The following is a 21,974-nucleotide window of genomic DNA, read 5'->3' on the forward strand; positions in this document are numbered from 1 at the left end:
TGAGCTGGGGGGGGGGGGGATTTGGGGGGTCATCGCGGGGCTCTGGGAGTGTGTCCCCCCCTTGGTCCCAATCCTCGGCCCCATCCCGCTCCCCTGTCCCCCTATGGGGCTGGGGGGGGTCACTCGGAGTCACCCTAGCCCTTGTGGGGGGTTGCGAGTTTTGATGGGGGGGTCGTGGCTGAGCACCCCCAAACCTACCCCGTAAATAAAGCGCAGAAGCCTCACTTCGTCACTGAAGACTCAATTTATCCACCAAAACTCACCCTAAAGCGGGGACACCCCGAATCCTCCGGGCAGAGCCCGGCCGGACCCGCGACTCCTCCTGCCGCTGCCGGCGTTTTGTCCCCCCCAAAGCCACCCGGACGCGCTGCGCTGGCGTTGTCCCCGCGGCGCGGGTGTCCCCTCAGTGCGGGAGCAGCGGGGCGCGGGCCCCGTGGCGAGCGCTGGCCATGGGGTTGGTGCGCTGGCCCGTGCGGACGTTGAACATGGGCAGCGTGGAGAGCGGCCGGGGCACGTCCCGGCTGCCGGCCATGAGCCGCAGCTCGCGCGTGTCCCCGAGGATGGAGCTGTGATGGACCAGCTGGATGCTGCGGGGACAGCGCGGGATGCAGCCCGGGCTGCCAGCAGCACCCCCTGGGGAACCCCTCCCTGGGGTCCCTATCCCGTCAGTGGGGCCAGCGAGGCCGGCGTTTGGGCGTGCGCCCCAAAAATTGGGATCTTCACCCCAAAACGAGGGTCTGCACCCCGTCACTGGGGCCTGCTCCCCGTCACGGGGGTCTGCTCACCCTTCAGCGGGGTTTGAATGCCTTTCTTGGGGTCTGCACCCGATCTTTATTGGGGTCTGCACCCCAAAAGGGAGGGCTGAACCCCATCATTGGGGTTTGTGTGTCGTTCCTGGGGTCTGCCCCTCATCTTTGGGGTCTCCTCCCTGCCCGGGGTCTCTCAGAGGCTGTCACAGAAGTGAAGCAGCTCCTTGTGCCCCCACCCCATATCTGAGAGGGCTTTTGGGGGGTCCAAGGGGTGGGGAGGGCAGGAGAGGGCTGGAGGGGCCCCTTTGGGGTGGGGGGACCTTTAGGCTCCAGGGCCACCCCCAAAGAGCCGCTTGCTCCCTGTCCCCTTTTCCTGCCCAGCTCTGTCCCCACGCTTGGCTGGAAGAAACCCCCCCCAAAGCAGCCCCCACAAGCAGCGCCCCCAAAGCAACCCCCAGCGCCCCCACAGCTCAAGCAGGACTCACTCAGACGTCTGCAAGTCCCGTTTTTCCCTACAAAACAGAAGAAAAAGGGGAAAACCCGATAATTACGGTGAGAAGGGCTCTCACCACCCCCGGGTTGTCCCGGTTGTCACAAGGGTCGGGGAAGGGACACCCGGGCCGGGGTCCCCGCGCCCTGGCAGAGTGGGGGGGGACCCCCCGACTCACACTCCCTCCCTGCGGCAGCACATGAGGTGGCCCAGGAGCAGGCACAGCAGCGCGGCCACCGCCAGCGGCACCAGCAGCGTCACCAGGAAGGCGGGCAGCAGCTCCCGGGGGGCGACCTCGGTGGGCGGCTCGAAACCGCCCCCCTCCTCCAGCACCCCGGACCCCCACACCGGCCCCGGCGTGGTGGGGCTGGGCCCGACCTGCAGCTGCAGGGGAGGGGGCGTGAGGAGGGGCTGGGGGGTCTCTGGGGACACGGGGGGACACCACGGGGGTCTCACCAGGGTGAGGTTGCACCAGCGGATGGAGAAGTGGGGGGCGAAGGTGTCGTAGCAGGAGGCGAGGGGACGCTGGCCGCGGTGACAGCGGGAGCGGCTCTGCGGGGACACGGCCGACGCCAGGCACGGCGAGAAGGGGCTGTGGGAGCCCACCTGGACGTACACCCTGCGCGGCAGGTGACCCCAAAGGCAGCCACGGTGAGGAGACCCCGCTGGGAGGTGACCCCAAAAGCCCCGCGGGGAGGCCGAGGATGTCCCCGGGGCCACCCCCACCCCCCAGCCCTGCCCGTACCCCTCCCTGCGGCCCTCGATGGGCAGCGGGACGCGGCCGCCGCGGTCCAGGGCGGAGGTGACATTGATGACGTGCAGGTCCCCGCGCTCCCAGAGCCCGGCCGAGGCCTGCAGGAACATCTCCCGCGCCGCCTCGGGCAGCAGCTCCTCCACGTCCCTGTTCCCCACCAGGAACTCGGCCTGGAAGGGCGCGTCCCCACCTGCGGGGACAGGTGGCACGCGTGGGGGACACGCCGCGGCCGTGGCGGGGCCATCCCGGGCGGTTCGGGGCGCTCGGGCCGTACCTGGGGCGGGGGGTGACGCTGATGAGCAGGCGCTGGGACGCGGTGGCGAAGGTGTGACGGTTGTAGGCCAGCACCTGAGGGGACAGAGGGGACACCTGGGATGGGCCAGCCCCGCTCGTGGGCCACCCCAAGAGCGGCGGGGGCCGTACCTGGACGCTGTGGGTGCCCAGCTCGGGGGTCAGTGGGCAGCCGTACAGGAAGCCGGGCTGGCCGGGGCCCCGCTGGGCGAAGCGCAGCCACCGCGGCAGGTCCGGGCGGCCCCGCAGGTGGGCACGGAAGGTCACGGGGGCTGCGGGGACACGCGGGGGGTGGGCACGGGCACCGCCAGCTGTGCCCCCCCCCCCCGCCCACCGCCCCATCCAGCTGGTCCCCACAAAGGGGTCGTCCCTGGGGGTGTTGCTCCCAGGTCGGAGCTGCGACCCCAGATAGAGGGGACCCCTCGGGGGGGGACACCAAGGCAGTGGGGCGGTGCTGGGGGAGCCCCAAAAGGGTGGAGGGTGGAGGGGGGGGATGGATGGACAGACGGACAGCCCAGCTGGGGTGATCCTGGAGGGGACCATTGGCCAGTGGCCCCCCTTTTGCCATTCCCAGCCCTTCAGGCTGGCCCTCACCATCGTCATCCTCGCTGCCGCTGAAGGCCTCCAGGAACGGCTCCCGCTCCAGCTCGTGGACGAAGATGGCTCCGGTCTCGGCGGAGACGCGGAGGTCGGGGAGGACGTGGTGGTCGGGGACGGTGGCCAGGGACACCCCCAGGGCCAGGGCTGTGGCCACACACGGGGCTGGAGCCAGGGCTGGGAGCACGGCCCCTCCCTGCCTCAGTTTCCCCAGTGCCCACAGACCCCTGGGACTCTCACAGGGACAGGACCGTGTCCCTGCAATGCCAGGTGTCCCCGCCGTGCCAGGTGTCCCCAGGCAGAGCGGGAGGATGTTTAGGAGGGGGTGGGGACAGGGACAGAACGGGGTCAGGGCTGGGACAGGGCAGGGGACAGGATGGGATGGGGACAAGGGCAGGATGGGGACAAGGGCAGGATGGCCCCAGCACCTTCCCTGGCCCTGGCTGTCACACAGAAGTCCCACTCATTGTCCCCCGCTGGCACCCGGGACACACGGTGGCTTTTTTTAGCTCTGGCATGTCCCAGCCCCTTCCCCCTCCCCCCGTCCTCCCCCTCTGCACCCCCTGTGTCCCCCCCCAGTTTGGGGTCCCCCCTCCCGTCCGCCCCCCAGGCCCGGCCGTGTCCCCCGGGGGTGACAGGGCTGTCACTCGCCTGCCAGCACCCAGAGCCGGAGCAGCTCGGGGCCCTCCATGTTCCCGGCGCCGGGAGCGGGGCCAGCGCTGATTGACGGAGGCAGCGGGGCCGGGGGGGCCCGCGGGGGGGTCCCACAGGGGACACCCCTCCACCGCCTCCTCCTGTCACCAAGGCACGGCGCTCCGAGGGGCTCCCGTGTCCCCCGGAGGGTCCCCGAGGTGTCCCCAGGGCGGGCTTGTCCCAGCGCCCCCGCTCGGGGGGTAGCGGGGTGGCGGCGGGGGGGACACTTGGGGACACCAGGGGACAGGCGAGGGCCCCCCGGCATGGCCACCAGCGAGACGGGAACACGCGTGTGCGCGCCCGGGGGCGGACACGGCGCTGCGTGAGGACGGTGACACGAGCGGAGGGCGCTGGGACAGCGCGGGGTGGCAGCGACGGGGACCTGCGGGGGTGGGGGCGATGGCAGCGGCGGAAGGGGAAGGGGAGGGGAGGGGGTGGTCGTGGGGGGGCCGCCCCCCCCGCCCCCCCGTGTCGCGTCACGCCTCGTCACGCACAAAGGGCCGGAGGTGCCTCGGGTGACACGGGGAGGGGACAATCACAGATCTGCAGGGTCCTGCTGCCCGTGCGCCTCCCACGCTGGGGACCGGGGGTGTCCCCTGTCCCCCCCACCCCGCGCAGCAGGGACCCCAACACGGCCACGGGGGTCGGGTCTGCCCCCCTCGCCCTCAGGCACCCAGTGGGAAGACAAAAAACGCAAATAACCCCCCCCCCCCCGCAAATACCCCCCGGCCGTGCAGAAAAGGGGGGGGCCGCACTGTCCCCACCAGTCCGGGCCCTTGTCACAGTGTCCCCTCCCGCCACCACAGACTGGCACTGCCGGGGGATGTGCTGCACCCCCCGAGGGGTTGAGGGGGACATCGGGGTCCTGTGGGGACACCGAGGGACACCCGCGGCCGGGGGGGGCTTTGGGCGTGGGGAGGGGACAAGTGGGTAAAACCGAGGGGACACGGACGGGAGCGGGGACACGGGGACAGAGCTGGAAGGGGCACAGGGACAGGATGGGGGGACGGGGGGACAAACTGGGGGGGACAAGGGGATAACGCGGCGGGGGGGGGGGGGTGGGTACAAACTCGGGGGGCGATATGGGGACAGGATGGGGGGACATGGGGACGAAGCCGGGGGGATGTGAGGGAAGGATGGGGGATGATGTGGGGACAGGATGGGGAGACGCAGGGACAGATCGGGGGGGGGGGGTGGGTACAAATTTTGGGGGGTGCGGGGACGAGACTGAGGGGACACGGGGACAGAGCTGCGGGAGAGATGGGGACAGAACGCGGGGGGCGGGGACAGAGCTGGGGGAACACAGGGGGACAGATCTGGGGAGGGGGACGTGGGGACAAGAACTGGGGGGGGGGGGGGGGGACACGCGGGGACAGAGCTGGGGGGGTGGCACCAGCGGCCGAGCCGGCGTTTGGGGGGGGGGCCCCACACTGCACAGCGCGGTTGCCGGGGGGGCCCCGCCGCAGGGAGGGGACCCCGGTGCGGGCGTGGGGAGGGGACCGCAGGGGACGCGCGGGGGGTCCCCATGGCCGGGCTGCGGCGGCGGCGGCGGCGCTGAGGCCGAAGCGCGGCTGAGGAAGAGGAAGAGCGAGCGCTGCTCAGACCCAGAGGGCTCTGCGGGCAGCGGGGCGGGCAGAGCGCGGCGGCGGCGGCGGCGGCGGCGGCGGCGGCTCCATCACCGGCGCGCAGAAAGGGGAAGAGGAGGAGGAGGAGGAGCGGGGAGGAAGGAAGGAAGGCAGGAAGGAAGAAGCGCCGCGGCGGAGGGGCCCGCGGGATGGCCATGGCCTGACCGGGCCGGGGCAGCGCTGCCCCCCGGCACAGCCCCCCCCCGGCACAGCCCCCCGCCCATGGAGCGGTAGCGGGCGCGGGGCCCGGGGGCAGCGGCGGCGGTGGCGGCGAGCGATGCGGGCGCCGGGACCATGCTGAGGACCGAGGCCGGCGGGGCCGGGGGGGCCCCCTCGGCCGGGGGCGCGGCGGGGGCCGGGGGGCTGCGCAGCGCGTCCCCGCACCGGAACGCCTACGAGGCCACCATCCAGGCCCTGGCGCCCACAAAGGAGGCCGATGGCGAGGACGGCAAGAAGAGCCGCGGGAAGAAGTATGGCTCCAACGTGCATCGGATCAAGAACATGTTCCTGCAGATGGGGACGGCGCCCGGCCCCGAGGGCGCCTGCGACCTGGCCAAGGCCAAGGAGAAGCCGGTGCGCCTGTCCCTGCCCCGCGCCGGCAGCCTCGGCGATGGCGTGGACCAGGGCAGCCTCCTCAAGCTGGGCACCAGCGTCTCGGAGCGCGTCAGCCGCTTCGACTCCAAGCCCGACAAACCCTTCTCCAAGCTGCAGGAGACCCGCAAGATCTTCGAGAGGAGCCCGCAGGAGAAGGCCACCACCACCAAGCTGCTGCTGCGCAAGGAGCGCGCCGGCTTCCAGGACCGCAAGCTGGACGTGGTGGTGAGGTTCAACGGCAGCACCGAGTCCCTGGACAAGCTGGACGCCGACGCCGTGTCGCCCACCGTGAGCCAGCTCAGCGCCGTCTTCGAGAAGGCCGACCTGAGGAACAACCTGCACAAGGCGCAGGGGCCGGGCGGCCGCGCCGCTCAACGCCAAGGTGGTGGCCAAGCGGCCCAGGGTGTTCGAGGCCGCGCGCCCGGGCGATGGCCACGCCGCCCCGGCACGTGCCCGGCCGCAGGACGAGGAGAAGGCGGCCGGGAAGAGCGGGCGGCCGGTGGAGAAGGAGGCGGCCGCGCCAAGGGTGCAGGAGGTCTGCAAGATCAAGCCCGTGGAGGTGGAGGAGAGCGGAGAGGGCGAGGAGGAGGAGGAGGAGGCGGCGGCGGCGGTGGGTGAAGCGGTGCCCGCGCCCCAACCGGCCAAAGGGGACGAGGGTCCGGCGGCCGCAGCCCCCCGGCCGGACGGGGGCTCGGGGGCGGCCGCGGGCGAGGAGGGCGTCAAGGGCGAGCGGGCGGAGGAGGGCGATGGCTCCGAGGAGGCCAAGAAGGAGGACTTCTCCGAGGCGGACCTGGTGGACATAAGTGCCTACAGCGGGCTCGGGGAGGACTCGGGGGGCAGCGGGCTGGAGGAGGAGGAGGAGGCCGAAGGGCTGTACGAGCCCGAGTCGGGCTGCGTGGAGATCCCGGGGCTCTCCGAGGAAGAGGAGCCCGTCCCCAACCGCAAGATCCAGTTCAGCACGGCCCCCATCCAGGTGAGCCTGGAGGGAGGGAGGGCACCCAGGGTGGGGGGTACCAGGATGAGGGGTACCCCAGGGTGAGGGGTGCCCCAAGATGAGGGGTGCCCCAGGATGAGGGGTGCCCCAGGGTGAGGGGTGCCCCAGGATGAGGGGTGCCCCAGGGTGAGGGGTGCCCCAAGATGAGGGGTGCCACAGGATGAGGGGTACCAGGGTGAGGGGCACCACAGGATGAAGGGTACCAGGATGAGGGGTGCCCCAGGATGATGGGCAGCCCAGACTGGGGTGTGTGGCCCCCACAAAATCACCCCTTTGGCAGGGACAGAAAAAGGGGCTGGGGGTCTGTGTCCTCATGCCCTGTGCCCCTCATGGGACAGGGCTGCCTGTCCCTGTCCCTGTCCCTGTCCCTGTCCCTGTCCCTGTGCTGCGGGAAGCAGGGCCTGGGCCTGGCTAATGAGCTGGTTAATGAACGGCCATTCCTGGACCCCCCCAGGGCCGGTGTGGTGGGGACAGGTGGCACCGGGACCCGCTGTGGTGGGCCAGGCACAACACCCAGTGCCAACCCCCCCGCCCCGTGTCGTGCCCAGGCCGGGCTAAAACCGCTCCATATTTTGGGTGGGGATGCCCGAAATCCCCCGGTGTGAGGGGCTGGGGGAACCCCCGGGGCCGGGGCTCCTCCCTGCCCGGGGGTCGCTGGGGACAAGTGACGATGTGGGGAGGGGGGGATGCGCCCCCCCCGTGTGCCCAACCCCGCGCCCAGGACGGTTTCGGGAAGTGGAGGCAGGGGAGGAAGGGGAGGAAGAGGAGGAAGGGGAAGTGCCTCGGCAGCGTGGCCGGGTGGGCGGCAGCACCCCCCCGCTCCCGGCAGGGATCCTGCGGGGTTCGGGGTCTCCACCCGGGATGCGGGGGGGGGGGGGGGATAAAGGGACCCTGCAGCTATTTCGGGGTGTTCCCTCCGGCACGGATCCCCCCGACCGCAGGAGCAGCGGTTGCTTTGTGCCGGAGCCGGGTTATTTTTAGAGCCCGGCCTATATTCTGGCTCTGAGTCAGAGCGGGTGGGTGGCCCCACCTGGGACGGGGGACAGCCACTGCCGTGGCCCGGCCGGGGGACAGTGGTGGCCGTGAGCTGGGGGGCTGCGTGCTGAGGGGGGCCTTGGTCCCGTGGGATGCAGCCAGCCCAGCCCTGGGGAAGGTGCCCTGGCCGTGGATGGGGTTTTTGGGGTGCTCTGCTCACCCCAAGGATGGGAGTTTTGGGGTGCTTTACTCACCCCATGGATGGGGTTTTAGGGTGCTCTGCTCACCCCATGGATGAGGTTTATGAGGTGCTCTACTCACCCCAAGGATGGGAGTTTTGGGGTGCTTTACTCACCCCATGGATGGGGTTTTAGGGTGCTCTGCTCACCCCATGGATGAGGTTTATGAGGTGCTCTACTCACCCCAAGGATGGGGGTTTTTGGGTGCTTTACTCACGCCATAGATGGGGTTTTGGGGTGCTCTGCTCACCCCAAGGATGGAAGTTTTGGGGTGCTTTACCCACCCCAAGGATGGGGTTTTTAGGGTGCTCTACTCACCTCATGGATAGGGTTTTTGGGGTGCTTTACCCACCCCAAGGATGGGGTTTTGGGGTGCTCTGCTCACCCCATGGATGAGGGTTTTGAGGTGCTCTGCTCACCCCAAGGATGGGGGTTTTGGGGTGCTCTGCTCAACCCAAAGCCTCTCAGCTGGGGGCGGGGGGGGCAGGTGGGGGTGGGTGGGGTGGACACCCAGGTGTTAGAGCACCCCAGACCCCTGCCCGGGTGATGCTGAACCCCCCAAACCCACTGTGGGAGGGGGTGGGTGACACTGGGGACCCCCGCCCAGCCCAGCACTGGGGGCACATTGCAGTTCTTTCCCCACTGCAGGCCCCCCCACCGCATCCCGAATCCCCTAGGAGCCAGGGACAGGATGGGGGGGGGCACAGCAGGGGACCCCCACATCCCCCCAGGGACTTCCTGTGGCCAGGGGGACATCGCTCTGTCCCCTGCCCTGCTCCTCCCTGTCACCCCTGGGTGCCACACGGGCGGGTCCTGCCCGTCCGTGGGTGTCACCGGGCTTTGTCCCCTGACGCTCAGCCCTAATGCCCTTTGTGGCCAGGCTTTATCCCGCGCGCTGTCCCTAATCCACTCGCTCCGGCGGCACCGAGGGGCCGGGGCCCCTCCAGGGACATCTGCCAGGCCCAGCCAGCCCCTCCCCGACAGCCCCCAGGGAGCAGGGCATGGCACCAGCCCGGGGACAGCAGCCTGGTGGCCCAGCCCAGCTCGGCCAGGGAGGGTTTAGGGTGTCCAGGCACCATCCCCTGTCCCAGAGCCACCCTCAACCCCTTTGTCCTTCCCCCCGCTCCATGGCACGATTTGGGGCCGGGGTTCTCTGGGGTCCCACGGGCTCAATCCCACCCCAGCGTTCCTGGGGGGGCACCTGTGGGGTTTTCCCCCCTGGCTGAGCCCCCCCTCGTCCTCCCCAGGTGTTCAGCACTTACTCCAACGAGGATTACGACCGCCGGAATGAGGACGTGGATCCCATGGCGGCCTCGGCCGAGTACGAGCTGGAGAAGAGGGTGGAGAGGCTCGACCTCTTCCCCGTGGAGCTGGAGAAAGGTGGGTCCTGCCCCCAAAGCGCCCCCCGGGTGCCCCGCGTTGCCCTGGAGGTGCCACCCCCGGCGGGACACGGCTCTGTGTCCCCGCAGACTCGGAAGGGCTCGGGATCAGCATCATCGGGATGGGCGCGGGGGCCGACATGGGCCTGGAAAAGCTGGGAATCTTCGTCAAGACCGTGACGGAAGGGGGGGCAGCCCACCGCGACGGCAGGTACGGCTGGGGGGCAGCGGGGCCGGGGCTGGCCTGGAGCTGGCCAGGGGCTGTGACCGCGCCCTTGTCCCCAGGATCCAGGTGAACGACCTGATCGTGGAGGTGGACGGCACCAGCCTGGTGGGGGTCACGCAGAGCTTCGCCGCCTCCGTGCTCAGGAACACCAAGGGCCGTGTCCGGTACGAGCCGAGCCGTGGTGGGGTGGGAGCCCCGAGACCCCCCCCCGGGCCGTACTGAACCCCCGGGGATCCCTGCCCCACAGCCCGTCCCCCCAGAGTCCCCTGTGTCCCCCCAGAGTGCCGCCCTGATGCCCCCCAAAGTGCTCCCAACTCATCCCCTGCCCTCCAACACCCCCTGAACCCGAGAGGGCTGCAGGGAGAGAGCTGCAGGGCTGTCCCCTGGCTGTGCCCCCACGGGTGTCCCCGCTGAGCCGCGGTGCCCCCCCAGGTTCCTGATCGGGCGGGAGAAGCCGGGCGAGCAGAGCGAGGTGGCGCAGCTGATCCAGCAGACGCTGGAGCAGGAGCGGTGGCAGCGGGAGATGATGGAGCAGCGCTACACCCAGTACACCGAGGACGACGAGGAGGTGAGGGGACAGCGCTGCCCGGCGGGGGACACGGGCCGGGGGTGGCACGGTGGGGACCCCCAGGTGCCAACCCCGCCCCGTGCCCGCCGCAGACCGGGGAGTACGCCACGGACGAGGAGGAGGAGATGAGCCCCATGTTCCCCAGCGGGGAGATGGCCATCGAGGTGTTCGAGCTGGCCGAGAACGAGGACACGCTGTCCCCCGTGGAGATGGACCCCGAGAAGCTGGTGCACAAGTTCAAGGAGGTGAGGAGGGGCTGGGAGAGGGCAGGGGGTGCCCGCCCGGGGGGGGGCTGTGCCCACCCCGTGCCCACCCCGGCTCTCCCACAGCTCCAGATCAAACACGCCGTGACCGAGGCTGAGATCCAGCAGCTCAAGAGGAAGGTGAGGGGGGGGTCCTGGCTGCCCGGGGGTGGGGGGGACACCCTGACAGCTGCCCTGGCACCCTCAATGTCCTTCTCCACCTGCCCTGCATGGGCCATTCCACGTCCTGCCGTGTCCTGCCTGTCACCCGGCTGTGCCATGTCATGCTGCACCATGCCGTGTCCCATCCCCTGGCTGTGCCATGTCCCATCCCCTGGCTGTGCCGTGTCCCATCCCCTGGCTGTGCCATGTCCCATCCCCTGGCTGTGCCGTGTCCCATCCCCTGGCTGTGCCGTGTCCCACCCCGCTCCCTGGCTGTGCCACACCCCGTGGTGACACCGTTGTCCCCAGCTGCAGTGCCTGGAGCAGGAGAAGGCGCGCTGGAGGGCCGAGAAGGCCCAGCTGGAGCAGAGCGTGGAGGAGAACAAGGAGCGCATGGAGAAGCTGGAGGGGTACTGGATGGAGGCGCAGAACCTGTGCCAGGCCGTGGACGAGCACCTCAAGGAGACCCAGGCCCAGTACCAGACCCTGGAGCGCAAGTACAGCAAGGCCAAGCGGCTCATCAAGGAGTACCAGCAGAAGTGAGGGCAGCTCCCGATGTCCCCTCGGGAAAGAACGCGTCCCCACGGTGTCCCACCCCCGCCCTGGGCACCCCTGTCCCTGGGCACAGACCGTGCCAGTGGCCCGAGCCATCCCCTGGCCATGGGTCCATCCCCTGGCCGTGTGTCCATCCCTGGGTTGTGTGTCCATCCCTGGGTTGTGAGTCCATCCCCTGGCCATCGGTCCATCCCTGGCCGTGTGTCCATCCCCTGGCCATGGGTCCATCCTTTGGCCATGGGTCCATCCCTGGCTGTGTGTCCATCCCCTGGCTTTGTGTCCATCCCTGGCTGTGTGTCCATCCCTGGCCGTGTGTCCATCCCTGGCCATGTGTCCATCCCCTGGCTGTGTGTCCATCCCCTGGCCATGGGTCCATCCCTGGCCGTGTGTCCATCCCCTGGCCGTGTGTCCATCCCTGGGCCATGGGTCCATCCCTGGACACCAGATCCTCCCCGGGCAGCCCCTGTCCCTGTGCCCTTGGTGTGGAACCTCCAGGGGCTCTGACCCCTCCGTGGCACCCTCTGTCCCTGGGCAGGGACCATCCTTCGGGCAGGGACACCTCCCTGAGGTGCCAAATCCTCCCTGGGCACCCTCTGGCTCCGGGCACGGATCTTCCCTGGGCGTGGGCTCACCCCTGGGGAACCAACTCCTTCCCCTTGACTCAGACCCGTCCCTGGGGCACCAAATCCTTCTGGGCACCCTTTGTCCACCGGCAGGGACCTTCCCCGTGGCCTGGATCCATCTTGGAGCACCCTGGGCCAGTCTCCCTGCCCAAGGATGAGCTTTGAGCTCCCTCCCGAGCCCAACCCTCCCGTGATCCGTGGGGCACCAGCTCCTTCCTGAGCGTGGCCCATCCTCCGGGAGATCCCCGGGCACCACAACCCGCCCAGCAGGGTCCTGCCCTGGCACCCAAACCCCGGGGTCCCCCTGGGACGTCCCCTGGCTGTGGGGACGTGCACCCACCCTGCGGGTCCCCACAGGGAGATCGAGTTCCTGAAGAAGGAGACGGCGCAGCGGCGGGTGCTGGAGGAGTCGGAGCTGGCGCACAAGGAGGAGATGGAGAAGCTGCAGGAGAAGGTGGGCACGGGGCGCCGGGACGCGGGATGTCCCTGACCCCCCGCCCGGCCCCGCCCGGCCCCGCCCGGCCCCGCCCGGCCCGGCCCCGCCGCTCCCGCCGCGCCAGCGATGGATCCCGGGGATCTGCTCGGCCGCCGGACCCCGCCGGGTGGCCCCGGAGCTCCGCGGGGCGCCGGCTCCCTCCGGACTGAGCCACGGATCCCACGCCGGATCGTGGGGGATCTGCTCCCACCGGACCCTGCTCCCGCCGCCGGATCGCTCGGGATCTGCTCGGGATCTGCTCGGGCGCCCTGGATCCCGCTCTGGATTGCAGCGGATCTGCCCGGGCTCCAGCTCTGGGGCCTGACATCCCCTAAGGGGGCGAGAGGGATCTCCCCGGGCCGTGGATCCCGGCGGCGCGCGGGGGATCCGCGGGATCCCGGTGACCGGCGCCGGGCGCGGGGCCCGGCGCGCTCCCGTTGGGATCCCATGCTGGTCATGCTGGATCCCCCCACGGACCCGCGGGTCCTGCGGCGGCCCCAGCGCGGGGCCGGGGCCGTGCGGGGCACGGCGGATCCCCCGCGGCCACCGGATCCCAAAGGATCCCGCCCGGGGGGGGTCACAGGGGAGGGGGCCGGTCCTGCCCGGCCCGGGGGGCACCAGGGCACAGTGGGGAGGTCCCCAACACCCAGCAGAGCCCCCCCCCCCCCCACCTCAGCCACCTCCATCACCCCCAAAATGTCCCCTGGCATCTCACAGAGACTCACCCAGCACCTGCCAGCAGCCCCCTCCCCATCCCAACCCATCCCTGTGCCCCCCGTGTGCCCCCCAGTCACCCCTGTGTGCCCCCAGTCACCCCCCAGTGTGCCCCCAGTCACCCCAGTGTGCCCCCAGTTACCTCCGTGCCCCCCCAGTCACCCCAGTGTGCCCCCAGTTACCTCCGTGTCCCCCCAGTCACCCCAGTGTGCCCCCCAGTCACCCCAGTGTGTCCCCCAGTGTGTCCCCCGGTCACCCCTGTGTCCCCAGTCTGCCCCCCACGTGTCCCTCAGTCGCCCCTGTCCCCCGTGTCCCATCCCTGTTCCCCGTCCCTGTGTTCCCTGTCCCCCCTGTGCCACCCCCCGCCCTCCACGCCCCTCGTCCCCCCCATGTCCTGCCCCTTGTCCCATCCGTCCCCCCCATCTCCCTGTCCCCATGGCTGTGTCCCCTCCCCTGGTGTCCCACGTCCCCATGCGTGTCCCCGTGTCCCCCCCACCCCGGTGTGTCCCCCCCCCCCCGGCCCCCCCCGCTGAGACCTGTCCCCTTTGCTGTTTTTCAGATCTCCGAACTGGAGGCCAAGCTGCAGACTTTGAAAAATTCCAACCCGACCTAAACCACCCTCAAACCGCAGCGATCCTGGGTGGGGGGGGGGGGGGTCCCCTCTTCCCCCAACCCCGGCCCTGCCCCCTCCCCTTCCCAGCCCTTCCCCGGGGTGGGGGGGGGGGGGATGTGAGACCCCGCCAAGGCCTCCTGGTGCCCCCCACCCCCCCCACGGGGGCACAGACAGCGGGGGGGTTCGGGGGGGGGACACCCCGCGTTCGTGTCTGTGTCCAGTGTGAGTCTCGTGGTGACGTGATGGACCGGCGGGGGGGGGCGCGACGCCCCCCCCCAGGCCTCCCCCTCCCCTCGACGTGACCCCCCCCCCCCCCGCCCCCGGACACAGCTGGCGCCTGGCTGGACGCTGGGGGGAGGGGACACGGGACAATGTCCCCCCCCCCACCCCAAATGCGAGCCATGCTGGGGGGGGACCCTGGAAGCCCCCCCAGAGCCAGCTCCTTCTCTTGGGACTCGCTGGAGCACGGACGGGGGGGGCCCGGTGGCCTTTGGCCCCCCCCCCCACGGACTCACCCCCAGCCCCACATGGAGGCGACCCCGGGAGCATCGCCATGGGGGGGGACCCCAAATGTCCCCCCCTTCCCCCTCTCAGTGCCACCATCGCCGGGCAGGGGGGGACCCCCGAGCCTTTGCCAAGCCCGCAGGGGATGGGGGGGCACCAGCCCCACTGCCCCCCCCCCGGGAAGGGGGGGCTGCCTGGCACCCCTTTGCGGGGACACCCCGCTGGCCCCCGGCCCTGCCAACGCCCCCCCCACCCCCCCCCGAGCCCGGGGCTTTCGCCTTCCCCGGGCCGGGGGGGGACACACGGGGGTCCCCTCTGGGGTGGGGGCGATGCTCCCACACCCTCGCCTGTAAATACCACCCCCCCCCCCCCAAAAATCACAGCATTTCTCTGGGGTTGGGACACCCCCCGACCTCCGGCCACCCCCAGCCGGCGCGGGGGGGTCCCGCCCTCTCGGCCCGGGGGGAACCCCTTTAATTTTCATTTCTATTTTGCCCCCTCCCCCGCCCCCGAGTCTCCGACAGTAACTGGATGTGGGGGCAACTGGGAGCCAGAGCTGGTTATACTGGGAAGGGGAGGCGGGGGGGGGACGCGTGGGGCGGGGGGGGGGTGGGGGGGATGTGGCGGGGCTGGGGGGTCCGACTGGATTGGAGCCACTTGGGGAGGGGGGAGGGGGCTATTTAAGAGGGGGGGGTGTCCGGGGAGCGCGAGCCCCGGGGGGGGGGCCGGGGTTATTTAATCTCACACGTGTACCTGTGGGTGTATATACTATATATAATGTACCTATGTATGCACCGCTCCCGCTCTCAGCGCCCCCCGCCCCACAACCGCGACCCCCCCCCCCCCTCCGCCCCACAACCGCGACCCCCCCCTTCCGCCCCCTTCTACCGGCGGATGGGCCGTGGCGGGGGGGGGGGGGGCACCGGGGGGACTGGGAAGGGTGGGGGGGGAATGTGGGGAATCATTTGGGGTCACGGCAAGGAGTAGGAAGGGGTGGGGGGGGGGCACTGGGGAGGGTGAGAAGAATTGGGAACACTGGGAAGGATTGGGTGGGAGGGGGGGGACTGGGAGGGCTGGGAAGAAGTCGGGGGGGGGGCCACAGGGGAGTGGGCAGGATGGGGGGGCACCGGGAGGGTTGGGAAGGACTGGAGGGCACTGGGGGAGATGGGCGCGGTGTGGGGGTGCACAGGGAGGAGCCCCTGGGCTGGGGGGCACTGGGGGAGGATGGGGAGGCTGCGGCGGGCGGGTGGCACCGCTGCGCCGTGCCCGGCGTGCCCGTGTCCCGCCGGTCGCTGTCCCTTCAGCACCGCCGCGTGTCCCTCCGTGCCCGGTGTCCCCGTGCCCTCGGTGCCCCCCGGCGCTGTCCGTTCAGCACCCCGCGTGTGTTCGCTGTCCCTCGGGTCCCGGTGTCCCCCCCCCCCCCCCCCCCGCACCGGGCTCGTTCCGGGCGGGGCAGACCCCGCCCCCCGCCGCCCCCGCCGTTTCCGGGTTCCTGTGCCCCCCCCCGCGGCCCCCGGCCCGGCGGGGCGGCTCGGCAGCGCCCTCCGCTCCCACCGGCCCGGCCCCGCCACCGGCCCGGCCCCGACCCCGGCCCGGCCCGGCGGGAGGCGACCGGGGGCGATCAGGATGCCCCAGGAGCGCGGGTGAGTGGGGAGGGGGGAGCGGGCAGGGCGTCACCCCTGGACAGCGGCCCCGGTACAGCTCCAGCCCCGGTACAACCCCCGGTACAGCATCGATACAGCCCCGGTACAGCTCTCGGTACAGCCCCGGTACTGCCCCAGCCCCCGGTACATCTCCAGCCCCGGTACAATCCCCGGTACAGCCGCAGCCCCCGGTAAAGCCCCAGCCCCGGTACAACCCCCGGTGCAGCCTCGATACAGCCCCGGTACTGCTCCAGTCCCGGTACAGCCCCGGTACAGCTCTCGGCACAGCCCCGGTACGTTCCCAGTAGTGCCCCTCCCCCGGGACAGCCCCGGTACAGCCCCGGTACGTTCCCGGTAGTGCCCCTCCCCCGGGACAGCCCCGGTACAGCCCCGGTACGTTCCCGGTAGTGCCCCTCCCCCGGGACAGCCCCGGTACAGCCCCGGTACGTTCCCGGTAGTGCCCCTCCCCCGGGACAGCCCCGGTACAGCCCCGGTACGTTCCCGGTAGTGCCCCTCCCCCGGGACAGCCCCGGTACAGCCCCGGTACGTTCCCGGTAGTGCCCCTCCCCCGGGACAGCCCCGGTACAGCCCCGGTACGTTCCCGGTATTGCCTCTCCCCCGGGACAGCCCCGTCCCCTCGGTTCGATATTCCCGGTCCAGCCCCATCCCCGATCGCCATTCCCGGTCCAGCATCCCCGGTGCAGCCCCGCCGCCGGTACCGGCCCCTCCCAGGGCTGGTCCCCCCCCCCTCCCCGAGATTCCCCGAGCACCGGGGGGCGGGGGGGGTTTAACCCCTTCCCGGCCGCTCTGCAGAGGATGTCCCCAGCCCCCCGTCCCGCGGGACACGGGGAGGCACAGAGGGGCTGGTCCCTCCCCCTGAGTGTCCCCTCTGTCCCCAGCCCTGTCCCACCATGTCGGTCTCCAAGCTGCAGGACACGGACGAGGTTTTTGGTGAGTTCCTGGGGGGGGGGCCGGGGGTGCAGAACCCCCCCCCCCCGAGGGGTGCTGAGGGTGCAGAGCCACCCGTGGGTCCCCACCCACCCTCGGTGTCCTCCCGTGTCTGGGCTTGGGGACACAGGGATGTGCGTGGGGATGGGGACATGGGGACACACGCGGGGGTGTGCGGGTGACAAAGACATGGGGACACGTCCAGGGCTCACGGGAATGGGGGTACAGGCACAGGGGTGTGCAGGGCGTGACAGGGACTTGGGGACACAGCAGGGGACATGGCCCAGAGACACCCCTCGGGTGGGGTTGGGGTACAGGGGTCAGGGCAGGGTGGGGATATTGGGGGGATCCCAGTGGGACGTGGGCAAAGCGTGTCCCTCCTGGGTGACGGGGACACTCTGTCCTCAGGGTCACCCCACTCCTCTGTCCCCATGCTGGGCCATCTCTTTGAACACTTCTCTCTGTCCCCCTGTCCCCTGTCCTGCCCCACCGGGGTGCCCCACCCATGTCCCCAATGCTCCCCTCTCCTTGTGCCCCCTCCTGTGCTGGGACCACCCACCTGCCCTTTGACTCTCCTGCCCTGTCCCACTGTCCCTGTCCCTCTGTCCCTCTGTCCCCTTTCCACTGGGCTGGCCTTCCCTGTCTGTCCACCTGCCTCCAATGCTTCCCTGTCCCCTTCTCCCTGCTGATCCCTCCCTCCATCTCCCATCTGTCCGTTCGTCCATCCATCCATCCATGGATCCATCCACCATCCATCCATCCATCCATCCATCCATCCATCCATCCATCATCCATCCATCCATCCATCCATCCATCCATCCCTCATCCATCCATCCATCCATCCATCCATCGTCCATCCATCCATCCATCCATCCATCATCCATCCATCCATCCATCCGTCCATCATCCATCCATCCATCATCCATCCATCCATCCATCCATCCATCCATCATCCATCCATCCATCCATCCATCCATCCCTCCCTCATCCATCCATCATCCATCCATCCATCCATCCATCCATCCATCATCCATCCATCCATCCATCCATCCATCATCCACCCATCCATCCATCCATCCATCCATCCATCCATCCCTCATCCATCCATCATCCATCCATCCATCATCCATTATCCATCCATCCATCCATCATCCATCATCCATCCATCATCCATCCATCATCCATCATCCATTATCCATCCATCCACCCATCCATCCATCCATCCATCCATTATCCATCCATCCATCCACCCACCCAATCTCCCTCCTCGTCCATCCCTCTGTCCACCCCCACGTCCCTGCTCTCTCCCCCTCCACCCCACCCCACGCCATCCCGGTGTCCGTCCGTCCGTCTCTCTCTGCCCCGGTCTCTCTTTCACTCCCAGATTTTACCGCTGTGGTTCCAGAGACGCCGCGCTTGGACAGCAGCCTGCACAAGGCCCGCGCCCGGCTCCTGGCCCGCGGCCGCCGCCAGCGGCCCTCGCGCTCCCGCCTGCGCGACAGCGCCAGCTCCACCGAGGGCGACGAGGGGCCCGAGGCCGCGGTGAGATGGGGGACACCGGGGCTGGGGGGGTCACAGGGACTGGGGACGTCAGGGATGGACTCAGGGGACACCGGGGGCTGGGGGTGTCAGAGGGATTGGGGTCCTCAGGGATAGAGTCGAGGGACACCAGGGCTGGGGGGTCACAGGGATTGGGGGACCTCAGGGATGGACTCAGGGGACACTGAGGGCTGGGGGGTCACAGGGATGGGGGGACCTCAGGGATGGACTTGGGGGACACTGAGGGCTGGGGGGTCATGGGGACTGGGGACCTCAGGGATGGACTCAGAGGACACCGGGGGCTGGTGTGTCACAGGGATTGGGGACCTCAAGGACAGACTTGGGGGACACCAGGGCTGGGGGTGTCAGAGGGGCGTGGGGCACCGCAGCCCCCAGGGGTGTCAGAGGGGTGTCATGGATCCTGGGGATGCCAGGGCTGGGGGTGTCACAGGGGTAGGGGACACCAGGACTCCAGGGGGTTGGGGGATGCCATGTTGGGGGGCAGGGAAGGTGGTCTAGGGGACAGTCCCGGGGGGCTGCAGGGGTCTGACCCCCCCTGCCCGTGCCCCCGCAGGGCACTGAGGGCGAGGGCAGCCCCCCGGCCCCCTCGCCCTTCTCCGGCACCGATGGCTTCTCCTTCGAGCCGGGGGTGGCACGGCCTGGCCCGGGGGACCCCCCGGCCCCCACGCCCCCCCTCAGCCGCTACCGGCCCCTCACCAACACCCCGTCCCAGGAGGGGCTCTCGAGCCCCCCCGCGCCCCAGTCCTGCCCCAGCTCCGACAGCTCCCCCGGCTTCGCCCGCTGTGACCCCCGGCCCCGGCAGCACAGCGAAGGTGAGACCCCCCGAGCCCCCTGGGGACGCCTCGGGGGGACAGTGGGTGACAGCCCGGTGCCACCCCTGCAGATGACAGCCGGGACATGAGCCCCCCCTCGCCCGCCAGCCCGACCGTGGGGCTCGATAAGAAAACACGGAGGAAGTTCTTGGATTTGGGGTGAGAGCTCGCCCTGGGCAGGGGGGGAGGGATGGGGAGGGGACAGAGGGCTGTGGGGATGGATGGATGGACGGACGGACGGACGGATGGATGGAGGGGGTCCTGGTGCCCCAGCCTTCAGGTCACCACCCCTGTCCCCAGGGTGACCCTGCGCCGGGCATCCTCCGGGAAGAGCCGCAAGGAGAAGAGCAGCAACCGCCTGTCCATGGGCAGCAGGTGAGGGACCCCACCCGCGACAGGGGGACAACCTGGGGACAGCCTGGGCACAACCTGGGGACACCTCCTGACACTGCTCTGTCCCTAGGGAGGCGGCGGAGGGGCCCGGCCGCCCCTCGGGGTCCCCGTTCCTGCCCTTCTCCTGGTTCTCGGACAGCGCCAGGGGCTCCGGCTCGCCCGGCTCCGCGTCCCCCGCGGGCTCCCCCCGGCACGAGGGGCTCAGCCCCGCCAAATCCGCCTCGCAGGTGAGGGGCAGCGGGGACGGGCCTGGGGGGCCCTAGGGAGCTCGGTGGCTCTAGGAGAGGAGGTGACACCAGCTCTGGGGACAGGGGGACAAAGCCCCGTAGGGTCAGGTAACAACAGGGAGAGGACTCGGAGCCCCATAGGGTCAGGGTGGCTTTGTGGGGGTGCCAAAGCCCTGTAGAGCCAAGACAGGTATTGGGGGTGTCCAAAGCCCTATAGAGTCAGGGTTTAGGGGGATCAACGCTCTGAGGGGTCTGGCAGCCCAACTGGGGGGTCACAGGGGGTGTGGGGTGGCTCTGGGGTGGCTCTGAGGGTCACTGGAGTGGCTCTGAGGGTCACTGGGGGCTGTGGGGTGGCTCTGGGGGGTCACTGGGGGGCTGTGGGGTGGCTCTGAGGGTCGCTGGGGTGGCTCTGAGGGTCACTGGGGGCTGTGGGGTGGCTCTGGGGGGTCACTGGGGGGCTGTGGGGTGGCTCTGAGGGTCGCTGGGGTGGCTCTGGGGGGTCGCTGGGGGCTGTAGGGTGGCTCTGAGGGTCGCTGGGGGCTGTGGGTGGCTCTGAGGATCGCTGGGGGCTCTGCGGTGGCTCTGGGGGGCTCTGAGGGTCGCTGGGGTGGCTCTTGGGGTCACTGGGGGGCTCTGCGGTGGCTCTGGGGGTCGCTGTGGGTCCAGCCCTGCCCCTCGCGCTGCCCCAGGACTCCGAGCTGAGCGAGGATTCGCCGCCGTCCAGCGCCAGCCCCCGCCTGCCCGGCCCCCCCAAGTGCTCGTACCCCTACCACACCCTGTCCCAGTCCTCGGACGAGGTGAGGGCGGTGCGGGGGGGCGCGGGGGGCGCGGGGGTGTCCCGGGGGACCCCCGGCTGACCCCCGTGCGCAGCTGCTGGAGGAGCCGGCGGGCGCGGCCGCGGGCTGGACGTGCGGCCAGGTGGGGCAGTGGCTGCAGAGCCTGGGCCTGGAGCGCTACGTGCGGGAATTCGCGGAGCGCGGCGTGGACGGGCCCCGCCTGCTGCACCTCGACGGGGCCAAGCTCAAGGTGCGGGGCCGGGGGGGAGCTCCAGGGGCCCCAAAAGATGGAGGGCGAGAGGTTCTGGGTGTTCCAGTGGGGGGTTCCGTGGGGCAGGAAGGCCTGGGAGGGTTTGGGGTGCCCCAATTCCATGGGGCAGGAAGGTCTGGGAGGATTCGGGGTGACCCAATTCCATGGGGCAGGAAGGTCTGGGAGGGTTCGGGGTACCCCAGTGGGGGATTCCATGGGGCAGGAAGGTCTGGGAGGGTTTGGGGTACCCCACTGGGGGATTCCATGGGGCAGGAAGGTCTGGGAGGGTTCGGGGTGCCCCAATTCCATGGGGCAGGAAGGTCTGGGAGGGTTTGGGGTACTCCAGTGGGGGATTCCATGGGGCAGGAAGGTCTGGGAGGATTCGGGGTGCCCCAATTCCATGGGGCAGGAAGGTCTGGGAGGGTTCGGGGTACCCCAAAGGGGGTTTCCATGGGGCAGGAAGGCCTGGGAGGGTTCGGGGTGCCCCAAAGGCGGTTTCCATGGGGCAGGAAGGTCTGGGAGGATTCGGGGTGCCCCAATTCCATGGGGCAGGAAGGTCTGGGAGGGTTCGGGGTACCCCAGTGGGGGATTCCATGGGGCAGGAAGGTCTGGGAGGGTTTGGGGTGCCCCAATTCCATGGGGCAGGAAGGTCTGGGAGGGTTCGGGGTGCCCCACAGGGGGTTTCCATGGGGCAGGAAGGTCTGGGAGGGTTTGGGGTGCCCCAATTCCATGGGGCAGGAAGGTCTGTGAGAGTTCGGGGTGCCCCACAGGGGGTTTCCATGGGGATCCAAACCCCATTGGCCAGGCTGGCCGCTCCATGGGGCGGGAGGCCCGGCTATCCCAAGGATCGATCCCAAGGGACGGACGGAAGGAGCTGCTGTCCGGGGGGGTCCCGGGGGGGGCCGGCCCCGTGTCCGGGGGTCCGGGGGGTGTCCGTGGCCAGCCCGCGCTGCCGCAGGCGCTGGGCGTGGGCAGCTCGCAGGACCGCGCGGTGCTCAAGCGGCGGCTGAAGGAGCTGAGCCTGGCGGCCGAGCGGGAGCGCAAGGCCCGCGAGAAGGCGGAGAAGCAGCGGGAGAAGCAGAAGAAGAAGGACCAGGAGCAGCGGCGGAGCTGAACCGGGGGCGGGGGGGGGGGGGGGGGTCCCCGCACCCCCTCGCCACCCACATCCCCCCCCAGCACACGGAGCGGGGTCAGGTGGGGGGAGCAGCACCTGCCCCCCACCCCCCCCAGCCGCCCCCTCCCCACCCAGCCCGGACCCCCCCGGGCCCCTCTCCGGGGCTGGACACCCCCAGCCCGTCCTGTC

The 21,974-nt window shown here is 70.4% G+C and overlaps 3 protein-coding genes across 4 annotated transcripts; 2 read left to right on the forward strand and 1 right to left on the reverse strand.

Moving 5' to 3' along the window:
* Window positions 1-225: 225 nt before the first annotated feature.
* On the reverse strand, window positions 226-3,838 carry SGCA (sarcoglycan alpha). The gene is made up of 9 exons (XM_054000272.1): window positions 3,533-3,838; window positions 2,879-3,028; window positions 2,417-2,556; window positions 2,263-2,341; window positions 1,985-2,183; window positions 1,696-1,858; window positions 1,418-1,623; window positions 1,235-1,261; window positions 226-587 (listed from the first exon to the last, which is right to left on the reverse strand). Exons 1-9 carry the CDS (start codon window positions 3,570-3,572, stop codon window positions 404-406), a joined length of 1,188 nt encoding a protein of 395 aa, XP_053856247.1. The 5' UTR covers window positions 3,573-3,838; the 3' UTR covers window positions 226-403.
* Window positions 3,839-5,275: 1,437 nt separating this feature from the next.
* On the forward strand, window positions 5,276-13,813 carry PPP1R9B (protein phosphatase 1 regulatory subunit 9B). Its single transcript, XM_054000358.1, is given in 11 exon segments — window positions 5,276-6,146; window positions 6,148-6,766; window positions 9,249-9,381; window positions 9,471-9,591; window positions 9,666-9,770; window positions 10,039-10,174; window positions 10,267-10,419; window positions 10,504-10,557; window positions 10,888-11,117; window positions 12,114-12,210; window positions 13,505-13,813. Coding segments are annotated over 11 exon segments (2,355 nt in total). The 5' UTR covers window positions 5,276-5,493; the 3' UTR covers window positions 13,559-13,813.
* A 1,767-nt stretch (window positions 13,814-15,580) lies between these two features.
* Window positions 15,581-21,790, forward strand: SAMD14 (sterile alpha motif domain containing 14). Of its 2 annotated transcripts, none has more exons than XM_054000359.1 (10): window positions 15,581-15,705; window positions 16,605-16,656; window positions 18,038-18,195; window positions 18,767-19,025; window positions 19,097-19,184; window positions 19,326-19,400; window positions 19,489-19,645; window positions 20,335-20,442; window positions 20,516-20,671; window positions 21,630-21,790. In XM_054000359.1, the coding sequence occupies exons 2-10, from the start codon at window positions 16,617-16,619 to the stop codon at window positions 21,783-21,785; spliced, it is 1,197 nt and encodes a 398-aa protein (XP_053856334.1). In that variant the 5' UTR covers window positions 15,581-15,705; window positions 16,605-16,616; the 3' UTR covers window positions 21,786-21,790. The 2 variants fall into 2 exon arrangements, with proteins under 2 accessions (XP_053856334.1, XP_053856336.1); XM_054000361.1 differs by having other exon boundaries at window positions 18,059-18,195.
* Window positions 21,791-21,974: the final 184 nt, after the last annotated feature.

This window comes from Vidua macroura, chromosome 27 (assembly GCF_024509145.1).
Source record: "Vidua macroura isolate BioBank_ID:100142 chromosome 27, ASM2450914v1, whole genome shotgun sequence".
NCBI lineage: Eukaryota > Metazoa > Chordata > Aves > Passeriformes > Viduidae > Vidua > Vidua macroura.